The following is a 15,328-nucleotide window of genomic DNA, read 5'->3' on the forward strand; positions in this document are numbered from 1 at the left end:
AGCACTGGAATAGGCTACCCAGAAAGTGGTTGAGCCACCATCCCTGAAGGTATTTAAAAGACCCATAGATGTAGCACTTGGGGACATGATTCAGTGGTGGACTTGGCAGCTCTGGGTTAACAGCTGGACTCAGTGATCTTAAAGGTTTTTTCCAACCTAAACAATTTTTAAGGGAAATTGCTTGAAGGTATCATCCTTATGTTCTAAAGATATCCAAGGATATCCAATATTTAAAAAAGCCAACAAAAAGCATGCTGAATCTTTCAAAACATTATTTATTCCTAGGCTAACTTACAGCAAAAATGCATACAGAATTTAAAGGCTCTGGATCAAGGGCTAAACTATGTTGCTTATTAACGCTCCTACAATCTCTAGTTTAAGCAATACTCATGGGCCTCTGTTCACTGACAGTGCAATGCCTAACATGCAAAACACTCTTACCTGTGGAAGAGGTTCAAAGAGGTATCCAACAGCCACAATTACCAACAGGACCATAATTGAAGAGAGAGCACCTGCAATCTGAACAAAAGAAGCTAGAAATTATTTATAAGTGCTCTCAAGGGGCATATTACTGATTAGCTCACCCTTGTGCTTTCAATTAGGCTGGTTGTTCAAATGACTTTTGATTCTCCCACTCAGTTCACCAATTTTGGCTGTTTCTAGCTTTCTATCTTGGCCAAGTCTGGATTTGAAACATGGGAAACTCCAGTTATTTATTCTGGCCCAGGCAGAGAAATATGGTTATCTAGCTAAGCTTTTGGAGCTCCAGAAAGCAAACTTTGTTTTGCTCAAAATTTGGGTTTACACACCTGAGTTCTTCCACCGGTGCTTTCCTGAACAAGACTCCGAGACATTGAGCAAGTGACTGAAAAGGTTTGGAAAAACGATCCCACAGAATTGCATATTCCCAAGGCAATAAGTTCCTGTGTTAAACAATAGAGCAAAAAAACCCAAAGGCAGTTATACCTAGCAGCTGTGCACAGCTGGAGCCATCCATACACATTAACAACCACATCTTATTTACAGTGCTTTCTAGCAACTTCATTGTTGAGAATAAGCAACCTAATTGTAGCTTATATTTGTGGTTCTCACACATGCACAAGTTGATGCATGTTAAATCATCTGTTAAATAAAGTCTCTGATGAAATATGGGAGACATTTTCCATCCCTAAATGTTACAGGAATGAATCAGATTGAAGCTGAAAATGAATGACAGCATTGCCTGATTTAAGGATTCCTTCAAGCGTGGGGAGAATTTGAATTTTAACCCTGAATATACATGGAAAATGGTTTCTCATGCAAAAACTGTTCTTTGCTTCCCACCCTAAACTATGTGTTTAAAACCACAAGGAGTCTGGCCTATGTTTCCATGGATGATAATCCACAGCTCTACATGAAAAACCCCAACATGTGTCCACTGCTTCATCAGGAAGATCCCACATAAGAACTGGGGAAGAGCTGATCTGTGCTAATGTGCACAGGAAGGACAGAGTAGGTGAGGATGAGATATCATTTTAGACTTAGAGAGTCCCTAAACATAGTCCTTATCACTCAAACCATGATCAGAATGCTAAGTAACAGACAGCGCCAATTGTTGCCCCAGAAAATGACAATTTGCCCATTTGCAATGGGTGAGAATACAAAGAAACTGTAAAACTTCAGAAGGAATTTCTAAACCCTAGACAACAGTTCTTTGACACATTAGGCTCTGTATTTATCACATGGGAACTCCATGCTTTGCTCTGTTACAGAAAGCAGAGAAAATGTATCTGCCCAACTGGGAAGTCAAGTAATGTCTGTCCCAACAATTAATATTCCATGCACATGTCCAAGTGTAACAGAAGCAACTTTCCCGAAATGAAGCTAAAAGTGAAACTACTTACTTAAACGCAGCCAGAAGAAGAACTTAAAATAATTCCTGGACTTTAAAAGTGTAGGTTGTCAAAAACCTGACCCGATTCCACTATTAGAAACCAAAACATTTTTGCCAATATCCCACACTACTTCAACTACGTCACAAAGGTGCTACTGAGAATTTTCAACAAAGCAACCTCACTGCTTTTACCTGATTCCCATCGATGGTGTAACCATGTTTAAGGGCAAAGATCTTGGCCATTGATACAGCCATCGAAAACCCAACTATTGCTATTGCTAGTGCATCCACAAATATTGCTGGGATGAGCTGAATCTCAGGAACTGCTGGTGCACGTAACCTTGGAGATGAAATAAATATTTAGAAGTCAATATAATAAAAATTGCATGCAATACAGAAATGGTATAGTTTGGATAAGAATGTATCATCCTTACCCTTGAGGAATATTCCCAACAACATCAACTTTGTATGACTTGTTCAGATTCATTCCAGCTGAAACTCCTGTGCCAATAATGACCTAAAAATCCACAAACACACATAAACATTGTCTAAAGAGAGATAAAGCCACCTGAAGAGATATAAAGGTTAGCTCATTATGAGTAATACATACAAGGGATTACATTTATTTGTCAATCAATTTTTTAAGAGTTAGAGGCTAAAAAAAGCAGATAAAAAGGAAGAATAATCACGATTTTCCCTCCATCATGTCCAACTCACCCTGATTTTATAAAGATTTTTTTTGGAAACAGTTAAATGGAACATGCTATGGTATGATCTGAATCACTTGAATTCCCCTTGCCTGAGCCAAGCTCAGGCAGATTAGTGTATTGGAAAAATTAAATGCAAGTACATTCATGCCTATGTGCACTGCCTCATTTTCACGTGCACAGCCTGCTATCTATAAAGAGAACTGATGCAACACCAGGGAAAGGAAAAGGTCTAATATCACTTTGCTACTGCCTTACTATCAAACAATACCCTATTACACCACCTCCCTCTTGTCTCACCAGCATCCCAGTTCTTTGTGCCTTCAGTTATTCCCTTTCTTGACTCCATTTTGTGCAGGTTGTTTGAGAGCTCTAGTTATCCAGGAACTAATATTTAAATCCAATCCCTTTTAAAAGTGAAAGGCTGTCTGAGATGTAGGCTTTCTGTGTATTAAGATAGTTTGCTTTATCCACGTACTTTAGAACAGCTGTTCAAAACAGTATGTGCTGCAGTCAGTTACCAGCCTCAGAAGCAGGGAAAGGAAGGCTAAATAGTACGTCCTGCTGGTTCCTGCTCTTCTTTCTACCACTGCATTTCAAAAAGTGAGCAAGCCCTGCAGAACCTCTGACCAGGCATCTGTAAGCACCTTCCTTCAGGAGGGGTTTCTGACCTCTTGGACTCCAACTGGGAAATGCTACTCAGAGGTCTGTCTTGCAGAGACTCATTCAGGTGCCCAAACCCCTGGATAGAGAAGGTTTTACAACAAACATATACCTACCCATTGCCATAGAGGACTGTGGGTATTTAAACTGCTTTTCAATTCTTGTCTGGGACTTTATGCCTACCCTCTGGGCACACCAGTCCTTAATTTTAAGGATTCCACTGGATCAAGGCTTAAACAAATTATGTTCAACAGAAGTTAATCTCAAGCTCAGTAAGATATGATAGAACATGAGATAGTTTCCACAGCTTTAGAAAAGCCATATAATTTAGCCATAGGACTTCACAACTGGCTTACCACAATGATCTCCATAGGAATAGGAACTGGGAGCTTCTTCTTGAACCGGTCATTGATTTCCTTGCCAATCAGCAACAGAACAATGCACGTTGATCCAACAATCAAGGCAGCAATATTGGTCATAGTTATATTTGAAAGCACAGCAGCTATACTCTGCAACACAACAGAAGCATCATAATTATTCCTAAGAAAATATAATCTTCATGGAGATTTGCCACAGATGAGCAAATTACACAGTGCTTTTCACTGTGGTTTCTTTCTGCATTTGTAACCACAGTAAACCAGTGCCTCACCAAAATCCCCATTGCTCCCACAAGACACAGAAGACCAGAGTATCTCAGTGAGCGAGATGTACTTGCAATCATTTACAATATCAGTCTTCTTCAAAGGAGGCAAAAATTTGGAGATAAAACTATAAAGGGGGAAAGGTCTAAACTAAATCATGTCTTTTATCCTCGACATTTTCACACATATTTGACATTGGCAGCTACCTGAAAGCAATAAATGCAAACTCTTTCTAATACCTTAAAATATTCTTTGGCAAGTCACATCTACTTACAGCTGCACAAATTGTTCTAACACAATAAAGCTGCTGATAGAACCACTGAGGTTACCATAACAATATAATTTAATAACGGTGATCCTGCAACACTGCTGAACTGGCCATTATTCCAAACACATTTTAATTGAAAACACTATTAGAAGGGTGTTAGAAAAGAAGGTTTGCTGGTGCACCCAAGTTGCTAGAGGGTAAATGATTCCCCATACCAATTACTCCTCCTTCTCCTGCACTAAAACAAACAAATAAACAAACAAATAAATAACCTCTGAGGGGATCTTTGGAAGAAGATGAACATATTGTTCATTAAGCAGATGAAAAATTACAGCAGCTGCCAGGATATTATACATTCAAGATGTCCTGCTAGTATACATCTTGAATGTACATCTTTCCTACTATTTGTTTGGCAATTAATATGTCTGGTTCTCAGATTAGTGAACTAAACAGCAAATTTTGGAATTAATCATTAATGCAGACTTGTTTCCAGAAGGTTTGTTGTATCTGCACACATATACAGAAAGATTTCCACAAAGTATTTTCTACAGCCTACACGTAGTCGAATTCCTGAAGCTTCGTTATTGCTGAGCCATCGGTCTGCTCAAAGACTTAGGTTTTCACAGACATCTCAGATCTTTAGTTTTCTTCCACTCAGGAGTGGAAAGGTTCTGAGAATCATATTTCCTAGTTTTGCAAAACATGCCTGGTCTACAGTGAAGTACTGCAGTAGCACATTTTCCCCCAATGTACAAGAGACTTCAGTGAACAGTATCTGTTCATATCATAAAACTGCATTCAGCAGAATCCTAAAATCTGCCCATCTCAGATCATGCTGGTCTAGAAGTCACACTTGAGCTGCACTTTCAGATATTCATTTATTGCTATGGCACTTAAAGACCTCATACCCAGTTTTCAATACTGAAGCATTATTCTACTTAGTGCCAATATAATACAAAAAAACAGGAACAAGCTTATGTACTAGATCCAGACAAAGCAGAATTTGCATGTTTAGTAAATGTAGATACTCACATATACAACTGAGAGGGGTCCACTATATCTGCTAGTCTTGATGCCAAGGAAATATTTTAATTGAGAAGTAAAGACATGAACTGCAGCTGCAGTAGTAAATCCTCGCACCAGAGGCTCCGTTAGATAGATGGCCACAAATCCAAACCGAAGGAAACCTAAACACAACTAATGTAGAGGAGAAGTATTAACCACGTGACTCCCACTGCAGCCTGAACATCAACCTAAATATACCACACAGGGCACAGGACACCACTTCTATCCTCAATGCCCAAGCCAGATCAGGCAAACCTCAACTTTTCTAAAGCCACAGTACAGTCAGCAGCCATCAGTGCACAGAATCTTCCACGCCACTGGCAGGTGCAATGTGGGAAATGAGTAAACGAATGTATTTGTTTATGGACAAACATATGTGCATTTATGGAGAGATTAGGGAACATGAGGTTAAGTTTTTCTGATGAGATAGGAAAAAAAGAAATGGGAGGGTCCCGTATTTTTCCCGGTCCAGCAAGGTGCCAAAGACCTGTCTCCAGTGCATCCCTCCCCATTCCTGTTCCGAGGCTGCCATAAAGCAGCCTGTACTCCAAACAGGGCAGTGCAGAAGCACAAGTCTCTCGACAGGGGATCCACCATGACCCAGCAGTAGCAGCAGCATCTGAACTTGCCCCTACAGCAAACTGTGAGCACGTACCTGGATAATTCCTGAAAGAAAGGCGAGAGTCACGGCTACCTGCACCCTCCTGGTATCCCTGGCATCTGTAACATTAGTGGAATTATAGTCCAGAGAAATCATTTCATCAGGCACTTCTCTCACAGCAACACCACCAACCATCATACTAACCACAGCAAAGGTGCCTGAAGTAAAAGGGAGAGGAAAATCATTGGTTAAAATCCCGGCAATTTCTTTTTTCTAAGGAGTGGTTCTTACTAAGAGATATGTGGAATTAAACTAAAATAGAATTTTCTACCTAAATAAAGTACTTTTTAGTCCCCAAATCTGCTCTAGTACTCAGCACCATTAAGGCTAGTTAGATGGTGAATATACACCTCTGCAGTAAGTAAATACCATCATTTTTTTTTCCATTTCAGTTTCTATTATGCAAATTAAAGATTCATCTTGGCCATATAGACAGTTGACTGCAGCAATGAAAGTATAGGTCAGGAGATCACAGCACACATTTCTAGATCTAATCTGATAAAAGATGCTCTTATATTCCTTTCCAATTGGAGCAGATAAATTAACAATAAAAAGTACTGCTTATGTTTGACACATTTGAGTTTCTCCTATTTGCTTAAATTTGAATTTAGGGAAAATAAATACACTTTCTATTTCTCCAATTTTATTTTTTACAACTTTATTAAACACACACAGACAGACTTTCAAATATCCATACAGATATACCTATTGATATGTGCTTGGATGTTCCAAAAAAAGTATATAGAAAAACAGGATAAAATGAAGAATACAGGCCAAATACTGGGGGAACAGCTGCCAGCAAAGCATAGGCTAAACCTAGAAAACAGACACAAATATGTATGTTAATCAAACAACATAAAGAAACCATCTGAAGCAAAGGGATTTAAGCCTACTAAAATTGAACTCACTTAATAGGAAATCTAGTGACTTGTCACTGGTTTAAAAAAACAGGAGGTCTTGCAGGGACTTGCAGGTCTTTAGCGTGCATAATACTCTAAGGCAGTGCCTAGAAACATGGTGGGTTGAGTCAGGAAACCAAAGTCTAATTCCAGGCACTGCAGGTGTGTGTGAGTGTGTGTGTGTACATCTGTGCACCTGGGCACTCACTGTTTTGCCTTTGTGGGAGGAAGTGCTTCTTAACAGCCAACAAACAATTTTTGCTGCTTTTGCTTTCATCTGGCAAAGACTGTAATTAGAAACACCCAAATCCCCATAACCAGTGGGACATGTTTTTCTCCTCCTTTTCTGATCAGACATGATGTTCACAGTAGCCTATAACTGACTAAACACTTCCCTCCTCCTTCAGCCCAGAATGACTGGGATGACATAACTGTTTACAAAAAGCATGCTTCAAAATGTAAAACCATTTCTGATAATCTGTCATGATTCAAAATGTAAAATCATTTCTGACAATCTGTAAGGTTATAGAGGTTATACCACCAGGTAACTTTCCCAAAAGTGAAGTCCTTTTTGTCATTAAGCCCTGCTCAGTTCCATGCAGTGGAAGTTCAATCCACACTGTTCCCATTTGTAGGGGGGACTAGCAAGCACAACAATGGAACAACAGCTCTAAGGGACACCAGGGAGGGACACTTTTGATGGTGTTCCCTTCTCTGTGTCTCATGGGACCTTATCATGGGACCAGGCTCACAAGCACCATGTGATATGACATGTAACTGTCCCAAGCAGTTCCAGCAAAATCCACAGTTCTACAAAGCTTGTGTTAATGAGATTTAAGACACTGCAACAGAACAAACGGGCCCCAAGGAGAAAACATTGTGTCCTGTCTTGGCCTGGTTCTTCTGCACCTTTACAAATGTGGGCTGGTAACACCTAAGGAAGTTGTGTGCTCTTACCACACTTGGACAGACTAGTCCAAGTTAGCACCAAAAAGCTCAATGGCCAATGCAAACTACAAAAGGAAACAAAGGTTCACCCACCATGGAGAGCCAGTGATACTCACAAACACTTCTCCCCATGAATTCAAATTGGGAGACAAAGCATCAGGTTACAACAAAAGACCCAAACTAGGAAGGGATTTTCTGTCAAGATCCCCTGTGCAGGGATCCAAGAGCTCTCGTTCAGTGTAAGAACTCATAGATAGGGCCTTGCTCATGCCCTAAGCAATTTCTGAGTCCTAGCCAAGAGTTCATATTCCTACTAGAACCGGACTGAAGGCACCATTTATTGTCTTGGAGCCATGAGCTTTTCATTCATACTTCTGAAACTCATCCCACGTACAATCTGTGCTCCAAGGGCTACCCCTCATGACAACAGGATCACCAAAATAGCCTGTACTGTAACAGCCTGGCCTTTAACACAGTGATGAACTTGACAGTACAAGTGACCAGAACTGAAAATCAGTGGTTTCAAAACTGGAAGGGTGGGTCCATGTGAAGGTCCTGATGTGAACACCCTTGTATTCCTTTTCTTTCATTTGTATTGGCATTTTTAAAGGCTGTCAGTGCCAAGGAACTAAAAAGATATTGACTTGATAAGAGGTCATGGCTTAAACACCGTGGTCATTGTAGTTCTGCCTGGAATAATTCCCAGGATTCTTTGAACTCATGCTTGTTTTAATTACATCCGTTCCAGAAAAATAAAAGTTCAACTTTTGTCTTTTTAGAAAGGGAAAGATGAGGAGCAGTTTAAGGGCATGTTTGCAGTCACGAAATGAATAATGTTTACTTTAAAACAGAGTCACAAAATTAAGTATAAAGTTCACTGCTGACCACTTAAATTTTAGTGTCCTTATCTGGTCATGACCTAAATTATGTTTCAGTATTCAACTGGTAATATTTGTGTCTAGTATATGAGAGATTTCCCTGACAGTCAACCAATTATTAGTTTAAGATAAGTTGATGCTTACATGTATGTAAAAGAAATAACATTAATTTTAAAATTTACACAAAACCAGGAAGCTAGAGAAATAAATGAACTACACAGTTATGTCACTGTTTTCCTGAGTTACCACCTATTAAAATCTAGGGTTCTTGGACTTACAGATTAATTTTTCAGACCTTTCTCAACCTACAGAGGAACAAGCAAGGTGCAAATATGAAATAAGTCAACACACAAGTAAACTTATATATGCTTAACTACATCACCATTAGCATGAGGGCTCCTCTGCACAGGGCTCTGCACAAATCAAAGAATTCCCTCTGCTCCAAGACCTTCTGGGAAAATCTACTAGGACTGTGGCAGCTGTTGGGAAGCTGCCACTCCCAGAGCAGTGATGTCACCCCATAATGATACTGCTGTAAAAATGCTGTTGCTTTCTGACCCCCCTGCAGTTCTGAAACTGCTGATAGTGTCAGGCTGAACAAAAGATTCCACTGGTCCATGGACCAAGAACCAAACAGAATGGTGAACACTGGCTTTGTCTTCCACAGAAGACACTTTTGATTTATTTGCACCACGTAAATCACTGCCCAATACTCTAGTTTCAGCTTAAACTGGGTCTTTCTAGCCTTAACAGAAAAAGAGGGATCGGTCTTTGAATTCTTGCATGTTCTTCTCTGGTTGAATTTAGTTTGGTTACTTTGCAGCAGTTGCTCTCCTGAAACATTCTCTATAGGTCTGTTGGACGTTGCTCCCCTCTGTAGGAAATTCGCTACGACTTTCAGGAGGACGAGATCAGTACATAATTGGGTACCTTCTGCAAAACTTTAGACACACACAAACTGAAAAGTTCTGTCACTGAGAGCTGTGGGCATTGATTAGAGAGGAAGCTTCTTTCAGAGCTTGCTGCATATCACTGACTTGCAGATTTAAGGGAATCATCATGATGGGCTGGTCTGCAGAATATCATACTGATCTCCACACACCTGAGACACACATCCTGTTCTCAGGAGCACCTGGTTCAGGGAGCCAAGCACTACCCTAAAAGCACACATAGAAAAAGCAAAGAAGGGATAACTAAATCCAGAGGTACACTCACCTTGAGGAAGCTGCATAACCCCCGTGCTTATACCTGAGATAATGTCTCCCAATAAGTATTCCTTCACTGGGTAACGAGGAAGCCATTTTAAAATTGGTAAGAAACTGTAAAGATGAGACTTGGCTTTCTTAGAAGTACAACTGAAAATACAAAGCAGAAAGTTAGACACCAGCAGGGGACAAACACGTTGAAAAAAATTGTCTTTTATCCCTAAGCAGGAAAACAACTTCATTAAAGGCAGGCTCAGGCTCCTGATGACATTTATTTCTGGACAAGCTTAAATGCAAACAACTCTGCCTCCCGTTAATTTAGCACTTAATCATGTTGGTGCTGTTCACAAACTTTATGGAACTGGAGAACAGAATGACAGTCTCGAGAGGTTGCAGGTCAGTGGGAAGTGAAACTGTTCCAGCCCATGCACGACTGAACAGTAACACAACACTTTTTGCTGAGATCGTTCCCAGCAAAAATCCCCCGAGGATAACTTGCTTTCTGATAGTGGCTTTCACTCATCAGAGTACTTTGCAGTGCTTTTTCACATTTAGTATTTCTGTGCTTTATACTTGTTGGATAATAACATTTTATATCATTATGCTTTAAAACCCCCAAATCTATTAATTTAACTAGTACTTGTTACTGTCACTGCTAGAACTGACAGGCTGCCTTTAAGGCTATTTGAGAACATACCCCTTCTTCACCCGGAAAGGAAAGGCACTGAAGCTGTGGCCCTTAGCAGAGTTAGTAACCTTTTGAAACCCTGACTCGTGGCAAATGAATAAAGCCAGGAAACAAATATCTGTATCCAGTACTGCCATGCATCATACTTTGATTGTACTGTGGTAAGTAAGTTTAGCCTCGGGTAAAAACATAACACTAGATAGCATAAATGCTTTTCTGTGTAGGGGAACTGCAAGAGACTTGCAGAGATTTGTTAGCATTTCTGAATTCTCATGGGACTAAATTGCACAGTGAAGAAGCTTGTTGCAACAAGCGACAGGAACTAGAGTCACCCACACTTCTCCATGTTTAAGCAACTGAATCACAAGAAGTCATGGGTCAGGAGCATTTTGGTCCACATATTTTTTATTCAGGCCAGGTAAGTTTTCTGAGGTGTCAGATTCAGGTGTCTCTACCATTAAAGGTCATTCTATAAACCAAAGCTAATCTCCAAATGTGAACAGGAATATTTTATGGAAAAGCAATGGGGCAGAAATCATTTGTTGTCCAGCAGAACAAGGTTTGAGCAACAAACTGAATAAATTCTGCAAATGAGGCATGGATAAACATAAAGCTAACAAGAACTTAACTAGAGTGAGTTTCTTTTCCTTATCCTCTGGTACCACGGAGCAAGAGAAATACAATTGAAGACATTTCATGTCTAACCAAATGATAGTTAATATTCCAAGACAGTTAACTGAAAGCTACAGAACACCTTTAGTAAGTCCTCATTAGACTTATAATTTAGATTTCTACGCAGCTGTGATACAACAACATTCTTCTTCTGTGAAAGGACAATGTGAAGCACAAATTCTGCTGTAAGTATTTCCACATAAAAAGGATAGATATTTCTCTGGGTCTTATGAATTCATGTCATGTGATTTGACCAATACTTCATATTCCTATGAGGCATATATTCCCTTTGCACTTCGATGAAGTCAATTCAACTAATTTATCCAACATTTTCTAATATAGTTATATATTAACATTAAAAGCACATATACAACTCCCCCACAGTCTTGCTGAATAATCAAAGCAGAATAAATGTTTTTATCTTTTAGGTTTCTTTGAAGAGATTACCAGCTCTGTGCATGCATCAATTAAGAATTAGAGTATTTCTAACCAATAAAATAAAGACAAGACAAACCCTTACCGACAAGAATGTGCAATCTTCTGCCCTAAAGTCTGAGGTGTTCTTTGTCGCCTGTGCAGCTGTCCTTGCAAGAACTCTTGGTTATATATTGGTCTCTCCACACAATACCTCTGCGTTCGTTCAGGACATGCTTCATGTTCTTGAGCATGTTCCATAGCTGATCTCACACAGAAGGAGTCAAGGAAGAACTGTTCCACAGTCTTCACTGACAAACCTGCCTGCAGACAAAATTTAAGTTTGGTGGCTTATTTAACATCAGATTTGGCATTTCCTTTCAAATAATGTATTTTGACAAGCTAGAGACAAGAACTACAGTCTAACTGCATAGTCTGCATAAGCAGTAAGAAACCACGCTCAGTCTTTGGTATACGGAAGCCATTAATTTATGCTTCTCTTGGGTAAAGAAAGCTTTGTATTAATTACTCCGTAAATAATAGCTGAAACAAAGTTGGAAGTTTGTATTCATGCTTTCCTGTATTTTCCCTCAGTTTTTAAAGACTATGTCACTGTTGGAGGGAGATTACTTTATTGCTGAGTTACTTCCTGCTTACTCACATGCTGGCACATCCATCTCCAAAATGCAGAACTCAAATTTTGACTCTGAGAAACCCACTTCTTTCTTCCAGATAGTCAGTTGCTTCCTGCATTCATCCACCTGTTTTCTCCTCGGTTTCAGAGGCTTCTTTTTCCAGAGAGCATCTCAAGGATGCACAATTCACTACTTTCAAACAACTATTATTTCAATGGATGTGCCACTTACTGCTGTTCTTAGTCTGCACCCTCCAAAACAGGAATGAGGAGATGTGCACAATTTTAAAACTAGCCAGAAGGTTTGTAAAGACCTATTTGTCTGTCTGATTCAGTGCCATCAACATCCTAACATATTTAGGAGACACTCTGCTAATTCCTTTGCCCCGTGTTGGCTGCTTCTAGAAATACTGGGCAAGAAACATAACTCCAAATTATGAGCAAGATGACAGGGCTGCTGTATCGTTAAGCAGAGATGCTTGGCTAGTGCTACATTTGATGACAGAACGTGAGTGCAACGGGAAACAGAGCCATAATTGTGAACAAGGCCCTTGGGCTCAAGGCCAGCAAGTCACTAAAGCATGTGTTTGCCTTCAACCAAGGGAGCTCACCCAGGGGAGTTCAGTTTTTAGCTGTACATCAATACTTTCCCAGGAAAGGGTTACCACACAGAAATTAAACAAATTGCTATCTAAAGACTCAGACAAAGCTAACCATGATTGGTCCAATGTTCTGATTCAGCAAATACAGTCTGAGCAGCAGCAAAATACCGATATTGCTATCTAAGCCTTCAGCCTGATGAAGGTGCTGGAATTTTCCACTCAGGTCTTGCTCGTCTCTATCTCTTAGGACAGACACAGCCTAGCATCTCTTCAATGCCCATTATTTTTTAAGCAACATTTTCCTTACATTGTCAGTCATAAAAGGATATTTTTACTAAAATGATAATTTTTTTATTTACACCACACTCTTTCTTGTGTGAAACATCTAAAACTTGGTTTAGATATTGTAAGAACAGTATCATATCAAGTACCCCTTTGTACTCCTGAGGCTTCTTTTACATCTTTCCACAGTTTGAGTTCATCAAGAAGCCTGAATGATGTTTTCTGAATTACAGAATCACAGAATATGCTGAAGTGGAAGGCACCCACAGGGATCAAGTCCATCTCTTAGCCCTACACAGGACCATCCCCAAGAATTACACCATGTGCCTGAGGGGATTGTCCAAATGCTTCTTAAACTTAGTCTTGGTGCTGTGATCACTTCCCTGGGGAGCCTGTTCCAGCACCCAACAACGCTCTGAGTGAAGAATCTTTTTCTAATATCCAACCTAAACCTCTGCTAACACAACTTCAGGCCATTCCCTTGGGTTCTGCCACTGGTCACTACAGAGGAGAGATCAGTGCCTGCCCCTCTTCTTCCCATCAGGAGGAAGTTGTAGATTGTTTTCTTGTGTCAGCAAACTGTAACTTTCAGAATTAAAATTTTTATTTTGATTCAGTCAACAGTAGAATAGGATTGTTTTACCAGCAATTTCCATCCGAGCTGCCCCCTGGCTTTTTTCTCACCTCCGTATTATCGTGTTTTCATATTACCAGCAATGCTGTTCACACCAAGATGTTTGGTCAATAACATACAAAGCACTTTTCTTCCACGTCAGTGTCTACCTGCCCACAAATACCACTTCCTACTTTGCATCTTGCCCTGTCACAGACAGTGAGCTCTCTGTGAACCCCAGTGTATTAACTTCTGCCCAGTGATGCTGACACTTTTACCACCCTCGTGTCTGCTGGAAGGGCAGCACAGCGGGGTGGGGCCCTATCAACCCAGGAACCTTCTGAGGTGCAGTGATGTGCTTCCTGTCGTGGGTGATGCAGGAGCTGACACGGAGACATGCTCTCCTGAGCCTGATACTTGAAAACAGGGAAGACCTAATCAGGAATATGAAGTTTGGGAGCAGCCCTGTCTGTGGTGACCATGAGATGGTAGAGTTCAGAATCTTGAGAAAAACAGCACATGCAGCAGGCTTATAACCCTCGACTTCAGGAGAGCAGAATTTGGCCTGTTCAGGGACCTGCTTTAGAAGAATCCCAAGGGATATGGTCCTGAAGAGAAGGGTCCTGGAGGGCTGGCTGATTTTCAAGGATTACCTCCTGCGGGTGTGATGGTTCGGACTTGGCTCCCTGCCAAATGCCCAACCCCCCAGTAGCAGCCCCTCTCTTCCCCTCTTTCTACTTCCCCCAGGGCAAAGGAAAAAAACTATGCAAATTGAAGAACCTGAAAATCAAGCTGGTTATATAAAAAACATATTTTATGTATATTACAGTTAAGATGCTATGAACACAGCAAACGGGAATCCAAACACCCCCGAAGGGATAGGGAAAGGGGAAAAAGGGACAAAAGGAAACAAAAAGGGACACCGAATAGATAAGCGCAATCAAACCCGAGAACTAGTAAAATAACTAGTAAAACAAATCTCACCACGTCCCTTAGAAAGCAGGATTGGCAGACACTGCCAGCACTCTCCAAGCTTCCACGTGGCAGGTTAGTGGATGCTGCAGGCCTCAGCCTTAGATAAGCGAGACTAACGCAGGGACTCACTGTTCCCAAACTTCGGAGGAAGAGAAGAAGAACGAAGGCCGCTCCTCCCTTCTTATTTATACCACGATTTACGTAAAAATCGTACGGAATACTGGGAACACTGCCCCTTCCTTGGTTACCAACTGGTAACCAGGGAAGGCCTAGATTAAAACCACCACAGCAGAATCAAGAATAGACCATCCCAAGTAACATGAATTCAAGCAAGAATGGTAGGAGGCCTGTGTAGATGAACAAGGAGCTCCTGACAAAACTCACAGATGAAAAAGAAGCATATGAGAGGTGGCAGCAAGGATAGATGATGCAGAAGAATAGAGAGACACTTAAAACATGCAGGGACGGGGTTAGGAAAGCAAAAATCCACCTGAAACTGAATCTGAAGAAGGATATGAATAGCAACTAGAAGGGCTTCTACAGGTATATCAGCAGCGAGAGAAAGTCTACAGAAAATTGGGCCCTGTCCTATAAAGGTGACAAAAGACATGGTGAAAGATGAACTTCGTCTCATTCTTTA

The 15,328-nt window shown here is 40.6% G+C and overlaps 1 protein-coding gene across 7 annotated transcripts in view; it reads right to left on the reverse strand.

Annotated features, from left to right (window-relative positions):
* SLC26A5 (solute carrier family 26 member 5) overlaps positions 1-15,328 on the reverse strand; it is a 38,517-nt gene that overhangs the window by 9,169 nt on the left and 14,020 nt on the right. For 2 of the 7 annotated variants that reach the window (XM_027888175.1, XM_027888173.1), the window contains 10 exons: positions 11,689-11,906; positions 9,819-9,958; positions 6,584-6,694; positions 5,873-6,036; positions 5,185-5,349; positions 3,600-3,752; positions 2,308-2,390; positions 2,066-2,213; positions 810-923; positions 442-519 (listed from right to left, as the gene is read on the reverse strand). In XM_027888175.1, coding sequence (XP_027743976.1) covers positions 442-519; positions 810-923; positions 2,066-2,213; positions 2,308-2,390; positions 3,600-3,752; positions 5,185-5,349; positions 5,873-6,036; positions 6,584-6,694; positions 9,819-9,958; positions 11,689-11,843 — 1,311 coding nt within the window. In that variant the 5' untranslated portion in view covers positions 11,844-11,906. Of the gene's footprint in view, positions 1-441; positions 520-809; positions 924-2,065; positions 2,214-2,307; positions 2,391-3,599; positions 3,753-5,184; positions 5,350-5,872; positions 6,037-6,583; positions 6,695-9,818; positions 9,959-11,688; positions 11,912-12,165; positions 13,477-15,328 lie in introns of those variants that run through there. The other 5 variants (XR_003571700.1, XM_027888171.1, XM_027888172.1 and 2 more) reach the window with 5 other exon arrangements.

This window comes from Empidonax traillii, unplaced genomic scaffold (genome assembly GCF_003031625.1).
Source record: "Empidonax traillii isolate 1590-97213 ecotype Southwest subspecies unplaced genomic scaffold, ASM303162v1 scaffold234:size820800, whole genome shotgun sequence".
NCBI lineage: Eukaryota > Metazoa > Chordata > Aves > Passeriformes > Tyrannidae > Empidonax > Empidonax traillii.